The 27145-nt window shown below is 36.8% G+C and overlaps 2 protein-coding genes across 2 annotated transcripts in view; both read left to right on the forward strand.

Moving 5' to 3' along the window:
* Positions 1 to 16523, forward strand: part of LOC126700246 (uncharacterized protein At5g08430-like) — a 37950-nt gene extending 21427 nt beyond the window's left edge. Inside the window, exon 11 of the mRNA XM_050398292.1 lies at positions 16514 to 16523. The gene's annotated coding sequence lies outside the window, so the exon portion shown is untranslated. The remainder of the gene's footprint in view (positions 1 to 16513) is intronic.
* A 1545-nt stretch (positions 16524 to 18068) lies between these two features.
* Positions 18069 to 23372, forward strand: LOC126700247 (metacaspase-1-like). Its single transcript, XM_050398299.1, has 5 exons — positions 18069 to 18771; positions 19674 to 20004; positions 20233 to 20353; positions 20435 to 20644; positions 23008 to 23372. Exons 1-5 carry the CDS (start codon positions 18432 to 18434, stop codon positions 23065 to 23067), a joined length of 1062 nt encoding a protein of 353 aa, XP_050254256.1. The 5' UTR covers positions 18069 to 18431; the 3' UTR covers positions 23068 to 23372.
* Positions 23373 to 27145: the final 3773 nt, after the last annotated feature.

The following is a 27145-nucleotide window of genomic DNA, read 5'->3' on the forward strand; positions in this document are numbered from 1 at the left end:
ATTTGATCACAACTATTGCCAATGGAATTAACCAACATTAAAATTAGAAAACTCCCAATAGTTAAAATGACGAAAAAAATTTATGCACTGTGTGAATTACATGTAGATTGGTGTGACATATAGATATGTATTATCATAAAGAGAACCGAAAAATATGGATCTTAATTGGTAGCAAGCCAACCAATCACATCCTCTCGTTGTGGGTCTTCTTGACCTTGAAGAGGGGAAAACAATAGTAACAAAGCTCTTTTTTTTCCCCTAGCAGTCAAGTTAAATATATATATATATATATATTGAATAAAATACTATGATCATATAGACACATACCTTTGGTGGATTACAAATCACCAAATTGATGGATCTTATTCTTCACTTGCTTCACTAACTCCTCACGATTAAGTCGTCGAAGAGACTACTAGAGTCTATCCTAATTTTCACACTCCAAATTCTAGGGAACAATACATGGTATCCCTTTTGAGAGAGCACTCAAAAACTATACTTATATTCACTCACTGTAACTCTTCATCTAATGTAGGAGTACTTTAAATACCAGTAGAACTCACCTACTATTAGATATATGTTATCTCTAAAAGTTCTCAACTGCTAAGTTTAAATTACTCCACTACTGATCTTGACAACTCATATCAATATTAGTTAGTTTAAAGTTAAACTTACTTATCAAATAACCCATGTGGACGATCAATGGGCCATGGTTTATGGGCTAGGTCAAAACCAACCCAATTTCTAACAATATATATATATATATATATATATAAACTATATCTATAGTATGTTTTAATATATGTTATCTTGTCACATATAACAAAACAAAATTTACTTCAAATTGATGTTTAAGTAACCCAAAACAATTTTTTTCATTGAATCAGATTGTAAACTATCACTACATTTTAGATCGTATATCTAACCAAAATGGTCCATTGTTTCTCAAAAAAAAAAAAAAAAAAAAAAAAAAACAAAAGAAGAAGAATTAAAATGGTCCATTGAAAAACACACACACATACATGATAGGGTTTGAATTGAATATATAATGTCTAGTCCATAATAATTACTTTTTATTGTCAGATTAAAACACTTATTTTTAATTTTTTGGTATGTTGAATTCAATTCACAATCACTTAATTGGTGATAAAAAATTTTACCAATTAAGCTAGTTGGAATCTACCACACATCATCTATCTTCCTTTTACAATAAAATTATTCAATTTGGAATTGATGTAAATCCTTATGTTTCAGTTGCATTATTGGTTTGAATAGACAAATTGATATAGGAGATATAAAATAGTGTAAGAAGACATTGTTTCAATTAATAGTCTTTTTTGTGGGGGGGGGGGGGGGGGGGGGGGGGGAACTCTTGACGTTTGTGTTGGAAAAATCTAGAAATGCCATTTGAGGCTTAAGACTCTTGACATTAATAATTAAGTTGATAATTGAAACATGAGAAAAAATGGTTCTTTAATGTTGAATATATTAGTGTTTTGTAGGTTTCAATTAATTCAACTAGTAAAATCTCTTATCATCGAATAAGAAATTAAATATTCGAACACCACTTACACACAAAAAACCAACTAGTATCTTGGTATAATAACATAAAAAGCAATTATCATGAAGCATACATTATATATTGAAATTTGATTGTGTGTGTAAATATATCACTATTTTCATGTAATATGATAATAAGATGGGCTACAATTTCATTTTTAATTTAAAATTAAATCTTTGTTTTTGAGAAACTAAATAAATCATTTTCAAGTGTAACAATTAAAGTATAGTATTATTAGTTTCGTCATTTTTTTAGAGCGTTTCAACCTATGGCATCTACTCTTTATAATAGTTTTTTATCATCAGACCAAGAGATAAATCAGTTTTTTATGTAGGCGGAGATTGAACTCCAGATATATTTCAATGATGTTGGTCTGTAACAATAGTTCATGATGCCATACTTGTCTTTATTAATAGCATAAATAAATAGACTAATGCTCCTAATTGATACTACTTGCTTTGAATGTGTACAAATCGTATTTACTCAATTCACAAATAAAGTAATTGGGAAAAGTTTCATATAAGGATTTTATATAAGTTTTGTATCTACCACTGCACACCCTTGGTGTAATAGCCATTCCACAAGTATAAGTACTTGTAGAGTGTGGGAGGTAAGGGCCGAGGTTCAAGTCTCTAAAAGGGAGCTTCACACACATATACACTTAGATTAAATTAGAGTAGAATTTCTATTTTGTATTAAAAAAAAAAAAAACCATATAAGTTTTGTATCTCGAAAATTAATGCAATGTACTCTTTCATCTAGAGTGAAAGTTCAAATTTGTGTGAAAACACAAGAGCTATTTAGACCCCTAAATTAAAATTACGGCTCGGTTGATTTTACTCTAACTTAAACTAAGTGCGGAATAGAGTAAATGCAAGCAAATAAACAATAAACTACTCTAAGTCATATTCATCACATATCAACAGTAAAATGAAAGTTAAAAGAGTAGGGAAGAAGAATGCAAATACAAGATAACATGCCGATGTGTTATCGAAAAGGAAACCGAAGAACTTAGCGAAAAACCTCTCCACCGCTTTCCAAGTGGTAAATCGATCCACTAGAGAATGAGTTGGAGTACACAAATAACAAAAGACCCTCCAAGTCTAGTCTACTCCATGTACTTGAGCCCTTCAAGTTCCTGCTACCAACTGACTTAATGAAGCCTTGTCTTCTCTAGCTTTCTGGATCACGTAATTCAGCCCGATTGCATCCACCAAACAAATGGCTTCTTCTAATGTTTTCCAGCAGCACCAAAACCTCATTTTACACTCAAGATGGGTGTGGTAAGTGTTTAGGCTATTAATCTCTCAAGGATTTGGATATGGAGAGGTAGGTGATGTTACAAAGTAAAATCAGTAGATCGAATGCTTCGGGCTTTAATGGTAAGAAAATCACTTAGGAAACTTGAAAGGATGAACACACAATCAAAGGTGATCGGGGAGGACCGACCAAGAACCCTCTGATGGTAAAGTCAGTATTTCTCTTAAATTCTGGAATTCCAATCTCTTTGGAAATGTTTGAAAAACTTACTTTATTTTGGCGTAAATGAGTGCTTATATAGTATACACTTGAAGCGGTTACTTGTTTGATAACTTCCGCTATCGAGGAAGTCGTAAGATTCGGAGTTAACTTCCGTAACTTCCATGGAAGTTATATTGTTTGGTCTCATTTTCCATAACTGTCATTGGAAGCGGTTTGTAGCAATGAACCCCGATTTTTACTTGTGCTCTAAAATAGGAATGTGGAGGTCGTCTAGAACATGTATAGAGGAGCACGCTCGAAATGTATGAACGTCGTCCAAGCATCTTTTGGATGGACGACCTTGTCACGAACGAGGGTTCTATAAGTCCATTTTTATATTCTTGCCCTGGATGACCCTTATGGATGAGCTTGGAGTTGGTCTATTTTATAATACACCATCAGTTGCCCCCTTGTCCATGGGTCGTCTAGGGTAATGTACAACTTGATACCATTCTTTGGATGCATGTATTTATCTTAGTGATTAGGTGTGCCACGTGTCACGACCTTATTGGTGACCGGTCACGTCGATTCATTTTTTCAATGAGCATGCCACGTGTCACCTTTTGGTTGGTCATGTCGTTTCAGATGCTAAAGTCCACTGCATATAAATAGTGGAATTCCTCTGCTACCCTTTACATTTCTGAAATTTCCTTCTTTGACAACCCTCGTCTTAGCGCCTCGCCTAGAAATTTCCTGTGTCTATAGTCTCCCTTCATCTAGATCCAGGTATTTTCCTCATTCTCTTCCTCAGGTTTTAAGTTTTCTTAAAAAATGTCTAAGATTGTCCTTTCCTCATCTAGCAATAGTGTTGATAAGGCCATAGACGAGTATCACAACCCTAGTAGTTTTAGTGGTTGCAGTGATAGTAGTAGTAGTGGTAGCAATAGTAGCAGTGGGGAAAACACCACGGACGACTACATGTTTGGTGTCCCTGGGGTTCCCTTAGAGGTTCTTCAGGAAGAACTTAGGACGAGGGCTGAGTCCAAGTCTAGGGCTAGTACAAGTGCTCCCTCGTCTACTTTTCAAGACGAGGTTGAGATTGTTTATAGTTGTGCTATAGGGGTTGCTTCTAAGACAAGAGTGAAAAGGTTAGACCCCCTTAGGACTTGGTACCAAATTCTTGATGACCTAAACCCCAGGTTACTTGTGCGTGGGGAGTGGTGTTGCCAACCTCGTTTTGGTGTTGGCATTTATGAGGCTTATCTCTTGGGGGGTTTGAGGTTGCCTTTTAATGCTTTTGCTAGGGAGTTGCTCACTAGGTTAGGTTTAGGTATATGTCAGTTCAATCCTAACGCATAGAGGCTAGTTGTCTCTATGCAAGTTTTGTGGAGAGAGGTGTTTGAAGGGGATCATCCTTTTACCGTGGACGAGTTCCTTTACTGCTACAAACCCTCCGAGATTAACCAATCCCTTGGCTTTTATCAATTCACAACCAGAGGGAAAGATTGTAGGCTAATAAAGTCCTTAGTCACATCAGATAGGAATTGGAAGACGGAGTTCTTCTTCGTCTCCGGTTTTTGGGTTAAACACCTTGTTGAGGTTGACAAGGACCCATTTGCTCCGTATATAGGAGAGTTAGGGAACCTTCGTCTTGAAGGTACGCTTATGGTTGTCATTTTATTATTGGTTATATTTATTCTCGATTGTAGTTGTCTAACAACTCTACTTTTTTTTTTTCTTTTTTTTTACAGGTTTTAGATGACCTCATTTGAGCAAGTTTTATATTGAACAAGTCCAAAAGGCTTGTCTATACTTTGATAGGACTTTCCATTCTTTGGTAAGTCTTCAACGTCTTGCCACTTGGGGGATAGGCCTTAAGCCGTCTGCTGAAGCAATTGTCCACGAGCTTACTGTCCGTAGACGTAAGTTCTCTTTTCTCTTCTCTCTCTCTCTCTCTCTCTCTCTCTTTTTTCTTTTTTCTTTTTAGGGTGACTAAGATCTTTCTTTTCAGGGATGGCAACAATGAAAGAGAACAAAGGCAAAAAAGTGATGGACGAGGTAGTTAGGCAGGGGGTGCAATCCCAATCTCGTCCATTTGTAGGTGAAAAAAGGAAAAGTCTATCAAAAGGAATTGACTTAAGAAACCTCCCAAATAGGTGTAGGGAGAAAAAGGCCAAGGACAAGTCATCTCAATCTGGGGGGGGGGGGGGTCAAGCCCTGTCCTCCCTGTTCAGGATCCCTCCGTCCAGATTCTCAATATTGACTCAGAGCCTAGAGATCCTTCATTTGTGCAGATCCCGTCCAAAATCAATGCGCCTGCCTCGTCTCAACCTTCTCGATGAGTACCTCAAAACCTTGTTGAAAATGAAGACTTAGCCTGCGAAAGGTTTGAGAAGGTTGTGACAGACAAGGACGTGGCAGCATGCTATGACATGTCTTTGAAGGACTTTGAGCACTCTAGTGTTCATGGCCTTTTCAAGGTATGTGAACCCTTTTTTTTATATCTCGTCCTACCAGTAATGTATACATGTGTATTTTGTCTAACCAAGTTTTAATTTATGTAGGCAATGTCTAAGTTCATCGCCGCGTCTAGGCAGGCAATAGAGCTGGACAGGACGAGTGCAAGAAGTGGGCTGAGGTGGAGGCTAAGGCCAAGGACGATGCCAAAGAGCTTCAAAACCATATTGAGGAGTTGAAAGCTGATGCCATAGAGAAGGATACTCATCTTGATCACCTCCAAAAGAGGAATGACAAGTTGAGTACCCTTCTTGAAAAAGCAAAAGGAGACGCAATTGCAGAGTTCAAGGTGTCCAAGCAATATACTGACTTATTGGACACCAACTATGTAGCCGAGTTTGAAGATTTTAGGATGGACGCTATGGAAAACTTTCCTGAGGTTGACTTTAGCTCCATCAAACTCAACCTTGGTGGTGCTGCTACAAGCTCCCTCCTCCAAACGAGCTCAAAAGACATCAACATAGAGGACAATGCCATCACCCAGCCAACTCAGGACGACCCTAATGCTGACGCCCCTCCTTCATGAAGACGAGATTTGGATTTTTTGTTTACCCTTGTATTTTTTCTTCTCTTTTCCTTTTGTTTGGTCTGTTGTTTTGGACCTTTTAATGTAACTCAAGTACATTTATCTCGTCCACAGTTTTAGGACAAGTTCTCAAACAATTACTTTGTTAAGCTTACTTTTTATAAGGGTTTTTGGACGTAGGTCGTCCACCCTTTAATTGGTGAATGAATGTTTATTTCCTTCATTTTTTCTTTTACTTACTAAACATGTTGAATGGACGAATGTTTTTGTACCCAAGATATTGATTTCACCTTGGCTCGTCCTTGATAAGAGTATTCATGTTCAATATTTTTCATTGTTCAAATTTTTGCAAGTATAACTCGTCCATGAATGATGTTTCTTTTGTTAGCCTTATATAGGCTTAATACAGCATTACCCCTCGTCTATAGGTTTGACAATTCTTTACTTGTCTTTGGGTAAATTCAGTTTTTTGCTCGTCCATAAGTTGGACTTTTGGTTTGTCAAATTCCTTTTAAGGATTTTGAATATTTCTTTTGCGTGCACGTTTTTTTTCTTGTCCATTGGTTGGGCGAATGTATTAGGTTTTACCTCATCCATTGATTAGATGAATACACCTTAGGTCCATTATCCTTATTAAGGAAAGCTTATAGATGTTACAACCCTATGTCCAGAGAATTTACTCATCTTGGGCCTTAGCCTTTTTGTGAATTAATCTGGATGAAATCAATAGGAAAACTAGGAATTCACACAACATTATGTACATAACATAAATATCGTCCATAAGTGAGGCACATGCTCATAAGCTAATGCCTTTAGGGAATTTTAAAGATACAAACACATACTCCGTCCATGACTTCGTCCGTACATCACAGTTTAAAAACTAACATACTTCTGAGGAGTTAACACAATATATAATGCTAATAACACGTAGGTAAATAGAACATTCTTTGGCTCGTCCAGGATGATGCTTGTCTAGGCTAGTACCTTACTAATAATACCTTCTTAAGTGTTCAACATTCCAAGGATGCTCCAACTTCCTCCCGTCCAAGGTTTCCAAGTAGTAGGACCCTTGTCTTTTGCAATTGATAACCCTGTAGGGTCCTTCCCAATTAGGTCCCAACTTCCCGTGAGCTAAGTTTCTGGTTGCCAAGGAAACCCTTTTTAAGACGAGGTCCCCAATGTTGAAACGCCTAGGTTTTACCATTGTGTCGTATTGCCTAACCATGAGGTTTTTATACCTTGTTGTCCTTTGCTCTGCATCCATCCTCACCTCATCTATTAGATCAAGGTTTAGGCGGAGTTACTCCTCATTGTCTTCGTCTTAATACTTATTACCCTGTGATTGGCCATATGCACTTCTGCAGGTATGATTGCTTCACTTCCATAAGCCAGCTTAAAAGGAGTTTCCCTTGTAAGGGTTCTCGCAGTCGTCCTGTAGGCCCACGTACACCTGCTAGCTCATCTGGCCATACTCCCTTTGCCCCTTCAAGCCAAGTCTTGATGATCTTCAACAAAGATCGGTTTGCCACTTCTACTTGACCGTTTGCTTGAGGGTGGGCGGGTGAGGAGTAATGATTCTGAATTCCGAAGTGTTCGTAGAAGTCTTTGAAAAATGCATTATCAAATTGTCGTCCGTTGTCCGATATCAATACCCTAGGCACCCCAAACCTGCACACAATGTTCTTCCAGACGAAATTCTTGACGTTCTGTTGTGTGATCTTTTCTAGGGGTTCTGCTTACACCCACTTAGTGAAATAGTCAATCCCAACCACCAAAAACTTCATTTGCTTGGTTCCAAGTGGGAAGGGACCCAAGATATCTATTCCCCATTGTGCAAAAGGCCATGGGGCTGTCATCGGAGTGAGATACTCTGATGGTTGCCTGGGAATATTGCTAAAGCGTTGACATTGGTCACACACCTTGACATAGGTCACACACCTTGACATAAGCCTTTGCGACTGCTTGAATAGTTGGCCAATAATAACTTGCATGGATGACTTTACGAACCAATGCTCTTGCTTCTGAGTGCCCATATACCCCTTCATGAATCTCTCTCAATACATAGTTTGACTCATCCGGGGCTAAGCACCTTAAGTAGGACTGAGAAAAACCTTGTTTATACAACACCTTGTCTATGAGAACATACTTGGCAGCTCGGATCCTCAATTTTCTGAACTCGTCCTTGTCCTCTGGAAGTCTTTCGTCCCTGAGGTAGATGACTATTGGAGTCATCCAATTTTCTTCTCTTCCAACTTGCTGTATCTCTGGAAGATCTATACTTGGCATATATTGGACTTTGTCAAATTCGTCCATAGCCTCCCCTGCCGAGGCTGCTTTTGCCAAAGCATCTGCCTCCATGTTCTCCTCTCTAGGAAGTTGAACAAAACTTGCTTCTTTGAACTTCTTAACGAGCTGCCTTACCTTGTTTAGATACTTCTTCATCCGGCCTTCTTTAGCTTCACACATTCCATTCACTTTATTAATGACTAACTGAGAATCTCCTTGGACTATTACTGACTCCACCACTAGAGACTTAGCCAATTCTAGTCCTTTAAGGAGAGCTTCATATTCGGCCTCATTGTTGGTGGTTTGATATTTTAGACGAGCTGCGTACCTCAACTTGTCTCCTTTCGGGGATTTGAGTATGACTCCAATTCCTCATGCATATAATGTGGATGAGCCCTCCACATTGATGACCTATTTTTGAGCTTCGTCTAGTTCGTCTAGTTCTCCTTGACTCGGGGTAAACTCCGCAATGAAATCTGCCAGTACTTGTGTTTTTATCGCATTTCTTGGCTAGTACTTGACATCAAACTCACTAAGTTCTATGGCCCATTGGATCAGTTGTCCAGCGGCTTCCAACTTGTTCATTGCCTTCTTTAATGAATGATCTATCAAGACATTGATGACGTGAGCTTGGAAATAATGCCTTAACTTCCTTGAAGTTGTGACCAAAGTGAAGGCTAGTTTTTCCATCATTGGATATCGTCCTTCCGCCCTTCTCAGCGCTCGGCTTGTATAGTAGACCAACTTCTACACCCTTCCTTCTTCTCTAATCAAAGTTGAGCTCACTGCATCTGGGGACACTGCTAAATACAAATACAACTCTTCGCCAAGCACAGACGAACTCAACAAGGGAGCCATAGTGAGGTAGGTCTTCAGGTCATGGAAAGCTTTCTGACAACTCGTCCGTCCATTCAAACGTTTTTTTAAGAACCTTGAAAAACAGTAAACATTTGTTAGTAGCTTTGGAGACAAACTTGTTAAGGGCAGCAACTTGTCCGTAGGAATGGCAATGGGTCGAGTTTGGGCTGGGTTTCTTTATATCCAGACCTGACCCGCGGGTCAGGACTCACGACCCAGACCCGCCTCGATTATTAATCAGATTTTTTTTCGGGGCCCAGACCCGCTCCGTCGGGCCCCGGCCCAAAATCATACACCCATAAATCAGAACAATCCCAAAATCACAAATAACAGAATATATATGTAATTTTCTTGGCAATCACAGCATTTTCTTGCCATCCAAACGGATGCCAAGATCTAACAAACCAATCTGTACAATAAATCCAACAAATCCCATAAATTTTTGCAAACCTAGAAATAAACTCAGCAAATATGAAAATCTTAGCAACGAAACACCAAAAAAAACCCAACAAATTTAGCTCCCAAAAAAAAGCCCAAACCCAGATTTTGCTCACAAAAACATGAAAAGAACCTTCGAATCAGGTCCTCTAATTCCCCTAATCACATAAAACTTCTCATCCATGAACACACCAGAACACATCTTCCTCGGCTTCTTCATCGGCGGCAGAGTCTCCTAAGACTTCGTCTCCAAATTGTACAACTTCGCCAAATCCAATATGTTTGATCGCTTGAGGGATTGAGAGTGCTTGAGGAAGGGCGGAGACAGCGCCGGCAGTGAGATTGAGAGTGAGTGAGAGTGGGAGAGGAGAGTGGCGGCTGGTGAGTGTGTTGTGAAATGAGAGAGGATTAGTTTTAGGGTTTATAAGTGTATATATATATATATATATATATATAGGAGGGGTTTTTTTTTTTTAATTTTCTTAACTTGTAATCGGGTCGGGTTGGGTCCGGGTTCGGGTCAGGTTTTACAAAAAACCCGGACCCGCTTCGGGTTTTTTTTAAAAAACCCAAACCCGACCCTATTCTTTATCGGGCCGGGTAAAACCTGACCCATTAGGGTCGGGCCGGACCGGGTACCCGCTGATCGGGCCACAATTGCCATCCCTACTCGTCCGATAAGAGACTGGACTTCTTTGATACTTCGGGAAGGCTTCATATCCAATATTGCTCAAATCTTATCAGGATTTGCCTCAATTCCCCTATGCGAAACCATGAATCCGAGGAATTTTCCTGATGAAACTCCGAAAGCACACTTTCTAGGATTCAAATTCATGTTGTACTGCCTAAGCGTATCAAAGGTTTCTTGTAGGTCATCCAAGTGTTTCCCCTCGACCAGACTCTTCACCAGCATATCATCTACATAGACTTCTACATTTCGTCCGATCTGTGGACAAAACATATGGTTAACTAACCTTTGGTATGTTGCCCTTGTGTTCTTTAGACCGAAGGGCATCACCTTGTAACAAAACAAGCCTTGACTGGTGATAAAGGATGTCTTCTTTTGGTCTGCCTCGTCCATCCTTATCTGATTGTATCCAGAGAAAGCATCCATGAAACTTAGCAATCTATGACCTGCAGTCGAGTCCACCAACTGATCAATACACGACAATGGATAGCTATCCTTGGGGCAGACTTTGTTTAGATCGGTGAAGCCCACACACATCCTCCATTTGCCATTAGCCTTCTTGACCATTACTACATTGGCCAACTAGTCTGGATAATAAGGGCCTGTTTGGGTAAGGATTTTTCATCACTCAATTTCCATCACTCAATTTCCATCACTCAATTTCCATCACTCATCACTCATCACTCATAACTCATCACTCATCACTCATCACTCAATTTTTCACATCCGTTTGCCTTCATCACTCAGTTTTCATCACTCACTATTTTTCACACTATTTAGAGGGCCCACACCTGTCACGGTACAGTGTTTTTTTTTTTTTTTTAACTAGCAGCTTTTTTTTTTTTTTTTTCCCTCCTGGGTTGGCTGTTCGGTCTGGGTTTTTTTTTTTTTTTTTTTTTTTTTTCACTAAGTTTGGTGAGTCTAGGTACTTAAAAAAAAAAAAAAAAAAAAAAAAAAAAAAAAAAAAGGCCAACGCCAACCCAGAAAAGAAAAAAAAAAAAAAAAAAAAAGACAAACAAAACAAACAGCCAACGCCAACCCAGAAAAGAAAAAGAAAAAGGAAAAAAAAAAAATCCAACGCCAACCCAGAAAAGAAAAAAAAAAAAAAAAAAAAAAAAAAAAAAAAAAAAAAAAAAAGACAAACAAAACAAACAGCCAACGCCAACCCAGAAAAGAAAAAGAAAAAGGAAAAAAAAAAAAAAAAAAAAAAACAGCCAACGCCAACCCCGAAAAAAAAAAAAAAAAAAAAAAAAAAAAAAGTCAAAAGGTGGTCAAAAGTTGCGGCTGTGGGTCCCTCATGTGTGTTTATTTACGGAAATGCCATTGAGTTATGAGTTATGAAAACTGAAAACAGCCTTTTGTTGTTTTCAGTTTCCATAACTCATAACTCAAAAATCAGAGAATTGAGTGATGGAAACAGAGTTATGGAAACAGAGTTATCATTTGGCCAAACAACCTTTTTGCTATGGGTCCCACCATTTTTGAGTTATGAGTTATGGAAACTGAGAATTGAGTTACGGAAACACCTTACCCAAACAGGCTCTAAATCTCTCGAATAAACTTTGCTACAGTCAACTTTTGAACTTCTTCTTTAATGACATTGTCTCTCTCAGGGGCAAACACTCTTTTCTTCTGTCATACAGGCTTAGAGGAAGGATATACATTTAAACGATGGGTAATGACACTAGGGTTTATACCCGGCATATCCTCATGACTCCATGCAAACACATCAATGCTTTTCTTTAAAAACTGGACAAGATCTTGCTTTGTCTTCTTTTCCATATCCACTCTAATCCTTGTATACCTCTCAGGGTTATTCTCGTCCAAAGGAATGTCTTCCAACGCTTCAGTGGGCTCTGCCACAACTCTTCTTTCCTCAATGTTCATCGTTTGAACTTGTTCATCCATGGCCAACATGGCCAAATAGCATTCTTTTGCTGCTAGTTGATCTCCCTGCATTTGTCCTACTCCATACTCTATAGGGAACTTGACTGATAGGTGGTAAGTAGACGTGACTGCCTTTTAACTATTTAAAGTTGGTCTTCCGATTATGGCATTAAGAGGATGAGCAATCTACTACAAGGAAATTCACGTCCTTGGTTATCTGTTGTGGGTATGCCCCCACCACCACAAGTAATGTAATGGTGCCTACAGGCTGCACTTTCATTCCTCTAAACCCTACTAAGGGCGAATTCACTGGACGACGTTGATCTTGTCCAAGCCTCATTTGCTGAAAAGCATGATAATACAAGATATTTGCCAAACTTCCATTGTCCACCAGCACCCTTCTGGTCGTGTAGCCAGCAATAAGCAAAGTGATGACGATGGCATCGTTATAGGGGTGGTGAACCCTTTCAACATCCTCGTCTATGAATGTGATGGCTTGTTCGTCTGTTGCCCTCGTCCTTGGCGATCATCCAAAGAGTTGGACGTTCTGCACTACCTTCAAGTATGTCTTCCTTGACTTTAAGGATTGCCCTGTTGAGGTTCCTCCTATGATATATCTTATTTCTCTAAGCGGGGGTCGTGATGACTCTTCTACTTTTCCCTTCAACTTCTTGTCCTTGTGATCTCGTCCAAGGAAATTTCTCAATTTCCCCTGTCTGATAAGATTTTTCAATCTGCTGCTTCAAATCGAAACACTCGTCCGTGTCATGCCCATGGTCTTTGTGGAAGCGGAAATACTTGTTCCTATTGCACTTGTTGAGATCTCCTTTCATTTTCTCTAGCCACTTCAAAGAAGGATCGTCCTTGATTTGCATAAGAACCTATTCAAGTGGCATGTTCAAGGGCGTATATTGTTGACTCCGTACCAACAAGCCTACCTTCTTGTTGTCTCGGTCTTTCTTTTCTACCATCCATCCCTTCTTTGGGTGAGGACCTTGCTCAGAATGACGCGAGAGATCAATTTCCATACTCTCAGCTCTCTTCCTCTTCTTGGCTACAATCGCATCTTCTGCATTCATAAAATTTTGGGCCGAATGGACGAATTCAGCCATGGTTTGAGGCTTTTTTCGTAAAGCTTGTGGATGAATAAGTCAGAGTTAACTCCATTATGGAAGGCCACCAATAATAACTTGTCGTCCATCTCATCCACTGTTAAGGCTTCCCTGTTGAAGCGAGTAATGAAGGACCGCAAACTTTCATTCTCTCCTTGCTCTATGGTTAATAGGTTGGACGAGAAATGTTTGTGCCTTTGCCCTTTGATGAAATTATTGACAAACAACTTACTCAATTCTTCGAAAGAACTCACTGTATTTAGAAGTATCTTACTGAACCACACTCTTACTAGCCTTTTAAGAGTAGTAGGGAATGCTCTACACATAATCTCGTCTGGAACCCCTTGAAGGTGCATTGTAGTCTTAAAAGTAGCAATATGATCGAAAGGGTTACGTGTCCCATCATACGAATCCAAGGAAGGCATCTTGAACTTCGGAGGCAAGGGGTGACTGTTGATGGAAGCTGTGAAAGGGGAGACTGTTCGGTGAACTAAATCCTCTACGGGATTCGCCCTTCTCATGTTCTCCCTTATCTCATCCATAACCTTCCTCATCTGGTCCATCTCCCTCTCCAAGTATGGCACCCTTCGTGAAGTGGTACCCCTTGACTGGGTTTCGGGTTCAGCATTCACTTTATCTTCTTGACTTTGCGCTTGTCCTTCAACGCATCCTTCGTGTCGTTGCCTCCTTAGGTTAATCTCTCTGGTCAACTCTTGGTTCTGACGGGTTAACTCCGCCATGGCAACTGCCATGGACTGCACATGTTGAACAGAGGACGGTTGCATAACAGGCTTTGACTGACGATCACGGTGGGGATTACTAGAGGCATCCCTACTCTCTTCATGGCCTGGGCTAATGGCCCTTGATCTTGTCCGAATCATGCAGTCTTTTTGTTGAATAAAGATTAATTGCACAAACAAAATCTCTTTCCCACATATGGTGCCAACTGATATTACAAAGTAAAATCAGTAGATTGAATGCTTCGGGCTTCAATGGTAAGAAAATCACTTAGGAAACCTAAAAGGATGAACACACAATCAAAGGTGACTAGGGAGGACCGGCCAAGAACCCTCCAATGGTAAAGTCAGTATTTCTCTCAAATTCTGGATTTCCAATCTCTTTGAAAATGTTCGAAAAACTTACTTTATTTTTGCGTAGATGAGTGCTTATATAGTATACACTTGAAGCAATTACTTGTCTGATAACTTCCCCTATCGAGGAGGTCGTAAGGTTCGGAGTTAACTTTCATAACTGCCATGGAAGTTATATTGTTTGGTCTCATTTTCCATAACCGTCATTGGAAGCGATTTGTAGCAATGAACCCTGATTTTTACTTGTGCTCTAAAATAGGAATGTGGAGGCCGTCCAGAACATGTATAGAGAAGCACGCTCGAAATGTATGGAGGTCGTCCAAGCATCTTTTGGATGAAGGACCTTGTCACGGATAAGGGTTCTATAAGTCCATTTTTCTATTCTTGCCCTGGACGACCCTTATGGACGAACTTGGAGTTGGTCTATTTTATAATACACCATTAGTAGGAGTTGAGGATAAATCGTGTAGAGGATTGTGGGTGTGACAATATCTAACTCTTAAGGGTTATGGCTAGGGTTTTCTCTTTGAAAACTCTCTTCACAATATGTGGGTAATATGAGTATATATAGTGTGAGTAGAGACATGGTGTATTAGATATGACAAAATAGCAAAATAGAATGTTTTGCGAGTATCTCGCGGGAAGGCCTTACTCGCGAAATATTCGCGAAAACCTCAAATTTGGCACGAAATTAAAATCAATACAAAATAGTTGCAAATAACAACTTTACATGGAGAATTGATAAGTCATGGAAAATTATTAATTCATAATTAATTACAAAGGAGTTACATTTTTCCTCAATTCATATGGAGAATTGACAAGTCATGAGAAATTATCAATTCACAATTAATTACAAAGGGATTACATTTTTCCTCTTCCATCTGGAGAATTGAGAAGTCATGGGAAATCATTAATTAGGTAAATTGTAAATTATATCACTAAAGTTTGGAGGTGTTTGGATTTTACACCCTGAAATTTCAAATTTTGGATTTTACCTCTTGAAGTTTGGGAGTGTTTGGATTTTACACCCTAACGTTTTAGAATTTGAATTTTACCTTCTAAATTTTAGGGGTGTTTGGATTTTACACCCTAACATTTTAAAATTTGGATTTTACCTCCTAAATTTTAGGGGTGTTTGGATTTTACTATTTAAATTTGGGGGTGTTTGGATTTTACATCCTAAAATTTTATAATTTAAGGGTGTAAAATCCATGCAACATTTAGGGAGTAAAATCTAAATTATGAAATTTCAAGGTGTAAAATCCAAACACCCTTAAACTTCAAGGAGAAAAATCCAAATTCTAGAATTTCAAGATGTAAAATTCAAACACTCCCAAATTTTAGTGGTGTAATTTGCAATTTACCCTTATTAATTCATAATTAATTACAAAGGAGTTAAATTTTTCTTTAAAAACATGCATTAATATTTATGGCTATATATTTAATGGATAAAGTTTTACTCCAAACTAAGTTTAAATGAATCTCATTCAACCCATTATGTGATGATTTATAAAACTATTCACTTGTACATTTAATCATAGAGTCATGCTGTATATCCAAGAGTTAGACCATTTTGGATATACACCATTATTAGTTTCTTTAAGATCTTCTCTTCTCTTCTCATGTATGTGTGTTAAAATACCTAGTATTCTCAAAAGAAAAAATAGTGGGTTAATCCCACATCGGAAATTGGAAAATGAGCATGAATTAAAGAGGTTTAAAGCCTAAACTGTGTATCCAAGAGTTAGACCCTTTTGGATATACATCACTGTCAATTTCTTTAAGACCTTATTCCCTCTCCTTTATGTGTGTGTGTGTGTGTGTTAAAATACTTCGTATTCTAAAAAAAAAAATTTACAGAGTTTGAATTTGGTAAAGATGGAGTGTAAAATTCATTTTTTACACAATTTAATAAGAGATTATCATATTAGCTTTTTACTTAAAACTCAGTGCATTCTATCACAGTTAATAACATTTTAATAAACTCCCAATTTTGTTGAATTTTTAGATGGGTATTAGAATTGATTGGGTGTGGTTGTACTTATTCTTTAATATATAATAAGATGATGTGGCATGTTGAAATTGGAGATTATAAAACTTGAGTTTTACACCACATCCTTATATAATTTAATCTCTTAATCATATAGCTTATTTAGTGAGTCATGTGATTTGTGATTAAAATTATATGTAGATAATTTTATCAAGGGAAATGCTAACGAGTGCCCTAAGGGTACTGGTTAATAATCAATTTAAAAAAAGTTTTTATGGGAAGTGAAAAAAAAGTAATTATTATTTTGACAGTTTTTTTCATTTTCCACAAAAATTGTATCAAAACTTTCCTAAAATAGATTATTAATGAGTGTCCTAAGAGCACTCGTTAGCATGACCCTTTTATCAATTGCCACATAATGGGTTGAAGGTAAACTTCTTCCAATTTTAATTTTAAATTTTAAACTATAACATTCTTATTTGCTTTAAAAAAAAACATTCTTATTTAGTGTTCGCTATCAGTTGGTTCTAATTATAAAGTGCATGTATATTTAGATATCTTTCACAATCAGTTTGGTGACAATAAATTTTTCATTTTTTTCATTATTGCCAAGGTGGCATATTATATTTAGTACGTAATAAAAATTGTGTTAATTGTATGTCTATGTAAAAGTGATGTTGCTCCAATAATAATCTACAAATGTAGTAAATTATGAACAAAAATTATGAAAAAAAAGATGTGTTTCATTCTTCAATTTGGAAACTTAATACCAAATAATTGAATCAATATCTTTATAGCATTTACTTTAAAAGCTTGCATTTGATTGGTAACGTAAGTGATAAAATTTTCATTTTTTTAATCCAAGATAACAAGTTGTGAACCACTTTAGAATTTGTTTCCCTTTTTATTTTGTGTGGAAATAACACCACCCTCAGTTGTAAACTTGTAATAGTCAATAAATTACGTAATTATAATGAGAAAGTCTTTTTTTTTTTTAGAAGTCTCTTATTAGAGTGTCTATATATATATATATATATATATAATAGAGCTAACATAATATAAATTTCTCTCAATAAAAAATTTGACAACATTTTTCATACCAGTTGAGTTGATAAGTTTTTTTTTGTTTTTATCTAGATTTATCATTGACATTATATTTTTTACTTTCCACTAATAATCTGGCACATAGGAGGTATCATATGTCAAATTATTTGTCTCTAGAATTTTTCATTAAATAATGACAATTTAAGAAAAGAGAGAAGTTTGCTCTAAAAAGAGAGAGAGAGAGAGAGAGAGAGAGAAAAAGAAGAATCATCCATTCGTAGTAGTAGTTTAATTTAAACAACTTGTCTGCTATCAAATTAACAATCATATCATCAAAATGTAGCCCTCCCCTAGAAAGTTAGGATTGCACGCCTAATCTGAGCAGCCACTAGAACCATCCTATGATATGTTTAATTGCCAAACCAAAAAGAATAATTTTCTATATATATATATATATATATATATATATTTATGTACTCTTTTCATAAACAAATAATCAATTGGTGCAAACCATAAAGCGTGTGGACAAATAAATCCGTGTAATTCACGGGTAGTAGTAGTCGAGTTGGATGTGGAGTAGTTGTTTGCTTCGTTAATTTCCTTGGCTTTTCTTCCAAATCCAACATTTCTACACCATTTCCCACGTCGTCTGCAACTTGCAAACTCTTTTAATACATTGCAGACCAAACCTACAAGTCAACGAGTCTGTGTATCGTATCATGAATCTCCTCGCTCTTTCCTACCCTTTTCTTTCAAAGTTCAAAATTTTTTTTTTCTTTTTCTTTCTTTCTTATAAACGCATCATAACAACAACCCCCATCTTCTCTGTACCTTTCATTTCATGAAAAAAAGTTAAAAAGACTTTTCAAGTTTTCATCATCATTAACATACAGTACATATATTCTCGATCTCCATCAAAAGCTAGCTTTGATCTCTCTAAACTCTCTTTCTATCATCATCATCATAATCAACATGTTGCTTGTAGATTGTTCAAACTGCCGTAGAGCTTTAGAGCTTCCACCAGGTGCTCATTCAATCCGGTGTGCTATTTGCCATGCTGTGACTCGCATAGCTGACTCTCGTAGCCTCCAACCACCACCACCACCACCCTTCACTGCTCCGTCTCCTTACAACCACGCGCCACGAGGGCCGCCTCCGGCCGTGCACGGCCGCAAGCGTGCTGTCATTTGTGGGATATCTTATAGGAACTCACGGCATGAGCTGAAGGGTTGTATTAATGATGCTAAGTGCATGAAGTACTTGTTGGTCAACAAGTTCAACTTCCCTGAGTCTGCCATTCTCATGCTTAATGGTACTCTCTTCCTCATCTTTGATCTCTCCCTTTCATTGTTTATGTTGGATTTTTTGTGTATTTGTTTTGTCTGCTGTCTTATTTGGGCTGAGAGAGAGAGAGAGAGAGAGAGAGAGAGAGAGAGAGAGAGAGAGATTTCTTTTTCCCTTTTTGCTCATATGTTGCTGTTGTTTTATTCACCTGTTTCTGAATTCAGATTGTTGCTGAACAAGTCCTAATGCTTATTTGCTCGCATATGCATTATTTGCAATACTTGCTATGTCTTTTCTGTGTTTGGTCTCAATTTTTTGTCAATTTAATTGTATACCTACTATGTTATGTGTCTTATTTCTTTGATTACAATTGATAAGCAGTCCCCACTCATTTGTTTCTAATCAGAGCATCAAGAAGGGCAACTTGGTTCTACCTGACTATAGGAAAGTTAATTTTGATCCCAAGTTCATTATTTGATGGCAAGAGAATTAATTGAACCCATATTTATCTTCATCTAGTTGGAAGTGTATGTATGAATTCAGATGCGGTCCATATTTCCCTAAAAGCAAAAACTTATTCTTTTAAAACCAACAAACTGACCATCACTCAATCCTTACTTTATAGCATGTAACAATTTAGAACCAATAGTCTCCTCTCCTTTATAAAGGGATTCAGGGTTCGAATCCCCCTCCCCTGTTGTTGTAACTATCAAATTATCAAAGGTGTTTTAGAAATGCTTTTTTAAGTGTAAACATACAAAGTTTTAATTGATTACAAGTTACTAGATAATTATATGTAGAGCCACAATCTAAAAAGATCCGTCCTTTTAATCTGAATTCAATTTTTTTTTTTTTTTTGGTACTTTTTGATGTCCCTGTATTTTTCTTCCATGCCATAATCTGAGTCTCCTTGTGAAAGTTACTTCGCAGAAGAAGAAGCTGATCCTTACAGACATCCCGTTAAAAGCAACATTAGAATGGCACTGTATTGGCTTGTGCAAGGTTGTCAACCAGGAGACTCCTTGGTTTTTCATTATTCTGGTCATGGTTCACAGAAAAGGAACTACACTGGAGATGAGATAGATGGATATGATGAAACACTCTGCCCCTTAGATTTTCAAACTCAGGGAATGATTATTGATGATGAGATCAATGAAACCATTGTCCGGCCTCTTCCTCGTGGAGTTAAGCTCCATGCAATCATAGATGCTTGCCATAGTGGCACCGTTTTAGATTTACCATTTCTATGTAGAATGGATAGGTGAGTCCCTTTTTTTCAGTGGATATTATTGTCACACAAAATATTATGTTACATAGCTTTGATAATACAATGTGATAAGTTTACAAGACAATTTCCAAAACCTTATTAAGTCTCTGCCAGTGTATATTATCCATTGATGGGTACTAGTCTAGTTTTTCTACTATGTCCTTTCATTGTCCTTTCTTGCTTACACTTTCTTTATATATCTGTCTGTGTGTGTGGATGTAGGACTGGGAGGTATGTATGGGAGGACCATCGCCCTAGATCAGGTGTGTGGAAAGGAACAAGTGGTGGGGAGGTCATATCCTTCAGTGGCTGTGATGATAATCAGACCTCAGCAGATACTGACGTAAAGTTTTGGGCATCAGTTTATCATTCAAGTAAAATATAGTGGTGATTTAAGATCTGAGCTAATGTTTTATGTGGACAGGCTCTATCAAGGATCACTTCAACTGGTGCAATGACTTATTCTTTCATCCAAGCCATTGAGCGTGGACAGGCGACTACATATGGAGCCATGCTAAATGCAATGCGGTCAACCATTCGTAACACAGATGATGATCTAGGTGGTGGTGGTGGTATAGTGACATCTCTTCTCACCATGCTTTTGACAGGAGGGAGTGGTAGCGGGTTGAGACAGGTATGGTTGTCCTTGCAATCACATTGATTTGGACACATGTATTGTGAAAAGAGACAATTGTGCTGATGTTAGTGAGTTTTTTTTCATTGGCACATAGTGCAAACTGCATATGCTGCCTGAGCAAAATTTAGGGGGAGAAAAAAAAAGCTAAACTATACTTTTAGTTCCTGAAATATTGGGTTAAGTTTTAATTTGATATACATAGATTTCATGAAGTTTCAATTTTATCCCTGAAAATTTTGATTTTGAGCAATGTGGTCACATGAGAATAACAATGCCAAACAGAAATCAATGAGGTTGCACACCTTAATTTTTGCCATGTCATAATTTTTGTGACAACATCATTCCCATTTTGGTTGGAACAGACTAGATTGCTCAACGTTAAAATATTTTCAAATGCAAATTCAGAACTTAAAAAAAATTTAGGGACCAAATTAAAATTCACTTTGTTTATCAAGGGCCAAAGTATGGTTTAGCCTATAAATCCAAAACGCTAAAAATTAGGAGGAAATATAGGATTATAATTCTCTAGTTATTTGAATTATAAATAAAAATATAAGCACTGATCGTTATCTTGGTTTTTGTCTGCATTGTGTCTTTCACTAAGTTAATATTGTCATCATTTACGCATGGAAAAACTGAAAACTAGTTTTATATACAGACGACACTTGATTAGACAATGTTAGGGATTTTCTATTTTAGTGATTTAGAATTTGTTGGATTTGGGATTAGGGTGGCTTTTTTGAGGTAGCCAGGCCTCCTAAGAAATGAGAGAGACTAGAAAAGTATAGAAGATTAGAAAGAGAGAAATTGGTTATTCCTTAGTTGTTCATTCCATTACAGCAAGTACAATCTTTAAAGAGCTAGCTGATTGTAACTGCCATAACAACTAACTGTTAGTAACTAACTTCACTTTAACGATTCACATGCCAATTCTTGATCACATACATGCTGGAATTACAATAAGCACATGGCTAATTGGTCATGATCTGATCCTACTGCCAGTACATACCACTCAACCTAGGTTTCTGCTAACTATAACCTAGCTTGATGCTTTCAAAGACTTCACTCTCAGTCCAGCAGTACTTGTGAGGAATGGCAGCAACAAGGCAAGCCATTGAGACTCTAACAGACAAGAACTGAATTTCTAGTTCAGAATATAGCATAAACGGTTCATCAACCTCTGAAAAGTAAAAAATTTTACAAGACAAAAACTCATCTTGGGGGTGGCATAGTATTTTCAAGGCTAAAGTCGAAACTAAATAAATATGCTGAAATTTTGCTCTCTTTCTCTCTCACATACAAATAAAAATCATCTTTGTTGAATTGTAGACTACCTAAATATATTGAAATGAGAGTTTGACATACAAAAATTCAATACAAGCTTTTAGTCTCAACCATAATATAAGAATTTTAACAAAGGAAGCAGATTTGAGTCATCTGTCTCTGTTATCAATATTTTATCACGGTTATATACTTATATGAGACATTTTAAATCAACTTATGTTCTTCACATTACTCCTCTCCTGTTGGATAAAAAACAGCATATGAATTCTCTCCTGTCATGGCCAAAACGTTATTTACCCATGGTTTCTGATGCTAGAGGGATTCCCTTGAAATGCTTCTAAGGTGGTGAATGATTTTTAGGATTCAGTAGGTGATTTATGGTGTCTTTTTGCAGCTCTAAGAAGTGAATTTCTTTATTTTGAGTATTATCTATCCAGTGTTCTCTCATCCAACACATGAAATTGACTTAAAAAAGTCTGCATCTGTGCCATCAACGAACTTTCTAAGAAGTGAGTTTCTTCATTTTGAGTATTATATTCTCTCATCCAACCCATGGAATTGACTCAAAAAAGGTCTGCATCTATGCCATCAACAAACTTTCTAGGCAGCTCCTATGATTCCAACATGGTATTTGAGGCCTAATATTTGCTGTAACACCCAATGTTAGAAAGCATGATGACTCATCTATACATATGATTTTTTAGAAAAGTAATTGTTTGTTTATCTCTTTGAATATGTCTGATAGTGTACTCAAAATTGTAGTAGGATGGTATATGCTTTTCCATTGCACCAAGAACTACCTTTAATTCTTAAGTTTCAACAAGACATATGTTGTCTCCCTTTTCTTCGGTAACATTTATTAGAAGGCCTTAAAGATGCACTATAGCTAGATAAATTGTATGCCTTCAAATTATATCTAATAAATTGAAATTTGATCACATGCCTTTCTGTCTTTTTGTATTACTTATATATTTATCATTTGTGCTGATGTAAGGAATGCTTTGCTGATGTAAGGAATGCTTTGCTGATTTTCGATTAGTATCTTCTAACTTTTTCCGGTTTGTATTTTGCTACAGGAACCACAGCTTACTGCAAATGAACCGTTTGATGTGTATGCAAAGCCTTTCTCCATATAACTATCAGAGCAATATATTTTGTCCCTTGAGTGTGTACAGATAACAGGGAAAACCCATTTCTTGTTTCATTGTTTTCTAATGGTTTTTTTTTTCTTTCTTTCTTTCATTTTTGTTGTTCCCCTGAATTCTTCAAAGAAGGGTATTATGCATGGCTTACCTAACCTTTATGTAACATTTCAAGATTCAGAGGATGAGGATTGATGAATTCAACAAACCTTTTAGTCCCAAAGCCCAAATGGGGATTGAGTTCTTGAATATGCTGAACACTGTTTCACTGATCAATTAAATTTTCATTTTTCAATCAACACTTCATCTGAGTAGTCATCCTTTGTCATTTGGTGTAGTTCTTGAGTTTGACTCAAAGATCAGAGTTGCGTATTAAATTGAATAAAGGAAGTAAAAAGTGGGGATTATGCCATTGCCTTCGAAAGAAAAGGTTACTAATTGGAATTCTTCTCTCTTCATAGTCAGTCAGTCATTCCAAAATATTATAAATTAATAATAAAAAATAAAAAATAAAGTCAAATGAGAACAACTGGTAAAGAATAATACAAGATGTGAATGAGAGAAGACTCGTGAATTGGGAAAATGCTATCTCCAAACTCCAAAGGATAACCTGATCCAAGAAAAAAGACACTAGCTACACCTGAACCTGCATATTACTGTAATTTTCAACTGGCCTTTTATCATAAATTGAATGTAACTAAAATTTGATTAGAGTTTAGATTTAATATATAGTGTTAAATAATTTAGAAAAGTTACAACCATTCAATTTCATTTTCTCGTAAATCTTATAAAAATTCAAATTTTTTTGATTTACTTGGCATAAAGAAACACTGGTTACCACTTACCACTTACATTTTAATTTTATCTACCAGAACAATTAATTAGAAAATAAATCACATAAAATTAATTAGAAAATTTTATTTATTGGTATTGAATTATTAAAGCAATTAAAAAAAAAGTCATATTTTAAGCTCAAATCATGAGATGTCTTTAATTTGATTAAGATATCTTTGCAAAAAAATACAATTATCTTTTCTCTAAATCTTTCTCTCAAAAAAAAAAAAAAAAAACTCATTAGCCACGTGGACGGATGGACCACAATAGACTACACAATGTAACCGCTAACCGCTAACTATTGTTTCAAAACCGGTCATTGTCATTGTGATTCATCATTGTTCATTAGCTAAGGTCCTACGGAATTGACAACAGGAACCGGTTCATCCGGTTTTGACACTTTCGTACTTTCAAAAAACTCTGGAAAAATCATAATTAGAAGAGCATTCACGTTAAGTGATGGTTTGGATTTACGTTTGCATTTAAAGTTTGCGTTTTTTTTTTTTTTCAGTGTGTGAACAGTAATATCATATGAGTTTACAGGAGACAAAATGTACTGTTCAAGCACTGTTTACACATTATTCATGGGTCCCACGGTACTATTCACATATTAAAAAATTATTTTACGACAGTGTTTTCAGTTTTCAGTTTCAGCAAAATAAGTTGAATCCAAACGGATTGATGTAGTGTGTATTAAAAAGTAAAGTGTTAAAATTGATAAAGTAATTTTTTGAGGTGTTAAATGCTAAAATTTATAGCACCTTTGATATGAATGCTCTAAAGAGACATAAATAATACGCGAAACTACATTGTTAGTCCCTAAAATTGACCCTATGAGAGCAATCGGTCTCTCAAGTTTCAAATTAGTATTATTGATCTCTCAAGTTTTAAAAATGAGTTGCATTAGTATTTTTGTTAATGGCTATTAGTGGTGTAATTTATGTAACTAATAGAATAGTGACCTAGCATTTTTTTTTTTAATGATGAGGAAATTTTTTTAATAAAATAGTTACAATATTTTTTATACGTAAGAACCACAGAGACCCAATTCCAAATTAAATTTGAAAATTGAAATCCCAACTCGAATCCAAATTAAATCCCCATTTGTATCTAATTCTGAAACTGAAACTAAGTGCTCGTTTGGATAGGGCGTTTTCTTTGCTGCGTTTTCGTTGCTGCGTTTCACTCCTTTTTTTTTTTTTTTTTTTTCTTTTACATTTCACGCGTTTTGCAGAACCGGGGGACAAACGGCACTGTAGCTGCACTGTAGCGGTACTGTAGCGGTATTGTAGCAGTACTGTTTATGGAACCCACAGCCACTTTATTCATTAAAAAAATATTAAAAATGGGTCCCACGGTACTATTTACACATTTAAAAATTATTTTGCTACAGTGTTTTCAGTTTTCAGTTTCAGCAATAATAAGTTCAATCCAAACACACCCTAAAACGCACGAGAAGGTGGCCTAGCCTGCAACATTGCCTCCCTCCGCCGGTGATAGTGGCTTCCTCACTCCACTTGGGCCCTAGCTTTTCTCTTCAAGTTTCCATTTGTCACTCAAATCATAGTACTGATTAATTGAATGCAGCTCATATGTGGTTTAACAAGGTGATTAGTAAAGAAGAACCTTATGACTTAATTTCCAATCCCAATACTGGTTTTTGGGTGAAACTTATTAACTTTCCAAGAACAAATAAACACCAACTACCATAGAAATAGCAAAACTACTAAACTAAGGACACCAATTAAATTGAACCCAAAACAGATTTTGCCACACAAAAAATTAAAGCTTTAATATTATCAGCAACCAAATATTAAATTGTATACACATACACTTGGTCCCAAAAGTGTCCAACCTGTCAAAGACACAAACACAAACACAAAAAGAAATTCGTACACACATTGGGCCTAATTGGGTTGCACAACCACGAAGAGAGAAGAAAAAGTGTAATACTTGAGATGAGTTGGCTAGAGATGGGAGGAGGGAGTGGTGATGAGTGCGTGGGTAAGTCTTTGCCAATAGTGGCAATGGTTGTTGCTTAGAGGGCAAGGCCACCATCTCCAACAGAGGGAGGTAGCGTCGCGGGCTAGACCACCTTCTCTCTTGTGAGTTTCAGTTTCAAAATTCAATTAGGGATGGGGATTTTTTTTTTTTTTTTTTGATAAAAGACATAAACTTCATTAAACACAAACAGATAACGATAATACATCATGGAAAAGAGTTTGTTTAAGAAAATAAGGACTCTCTTCAATCCAAGCAACATAGTCATCAATGCCTAAAGCATTTTTAGCTAAATGATGGGCAGGCCTATTGCCTTGCCATTGAAGATGGGAAAAATTTACACATTGTGATCCATAGGTTGCAGCTATCATTCCATATACTAGAGGAGCAACTGACAAAAGTGCTAGAGAAACATCACAAAGAGCTTGAACAATAACCAAACAGTCACCCTCCACCACAAAATTCTGAATGCCAACATCACCTGCAAAAACTATACCCTCTTCAAAAGCTTTGGCTTCAGCATCAATGCTTAAAGCATTTTTAGCTAAAAGATGGGCAAGCCTATTGTCTTGCCGTTGAACATGGGAAAAATTTACACATTGTGATCCATAGGTTGCAGCTATCATTCCATATACTAGATGAGCAACTGATGAAGGTGCTGGAGAAACATCATGAAGAGCCTAAACAATAGCCAAACAGTCACCTTCCACCGCAAAGTTCTAAATGCCAACATCACCTGCAAAAACTATACCCTCTTCAAAAGCTTTGGCTTCAGCTTCAATGGCTCCCAAAGGTGTGTTCAGCTTCTTGCTTAAACCAACAATGAAATTTCCTTGGCTATCTCTTATAATCACACCGATCCCAGCTTGTTTCTGACTTAAGAAAACTGTCCCATCCACATTAACCTTGTAGACTAAATCAACTAGAGGCACCCATCTCGACTCCAAAGGCAGATTATATTAATTGGAATAGCCGTGGCAGCCCAATACTCATCAAGATACTATGTACACCAATGAAAAATCTGTTTTCCATTCTTTCTCAAACCACCATGGTGAATATTATTCCTGTTAGTCCAAAGAGCCCACACCATAGTAATGGCCAAAGTTGACTCTTCTTCTTGCCACCTTTCCTCCATTAAAACAAACCATAATAAATCCATGAAGCTTCGAAAATGTAATGATGACATAGAATGAAAGAGTTTTGAAGCTAGCCAAGTCTCATGAGCTTTCGGGGATTC

Source organism: Quercus robur, chromosome 9 (assembly GCF_932294415.1).
Source record: "Quercus robur chromosome 9, dhQueRobu3.1, whole genome shotgun sequence".
Taxonomy (NCBI): domain Eukaryota; kingdom Viridiplantae; phylum Streptophyta; class Magnoliopsida; order Fagales; family Fagaceae; genus Quercus; species Quercus robur.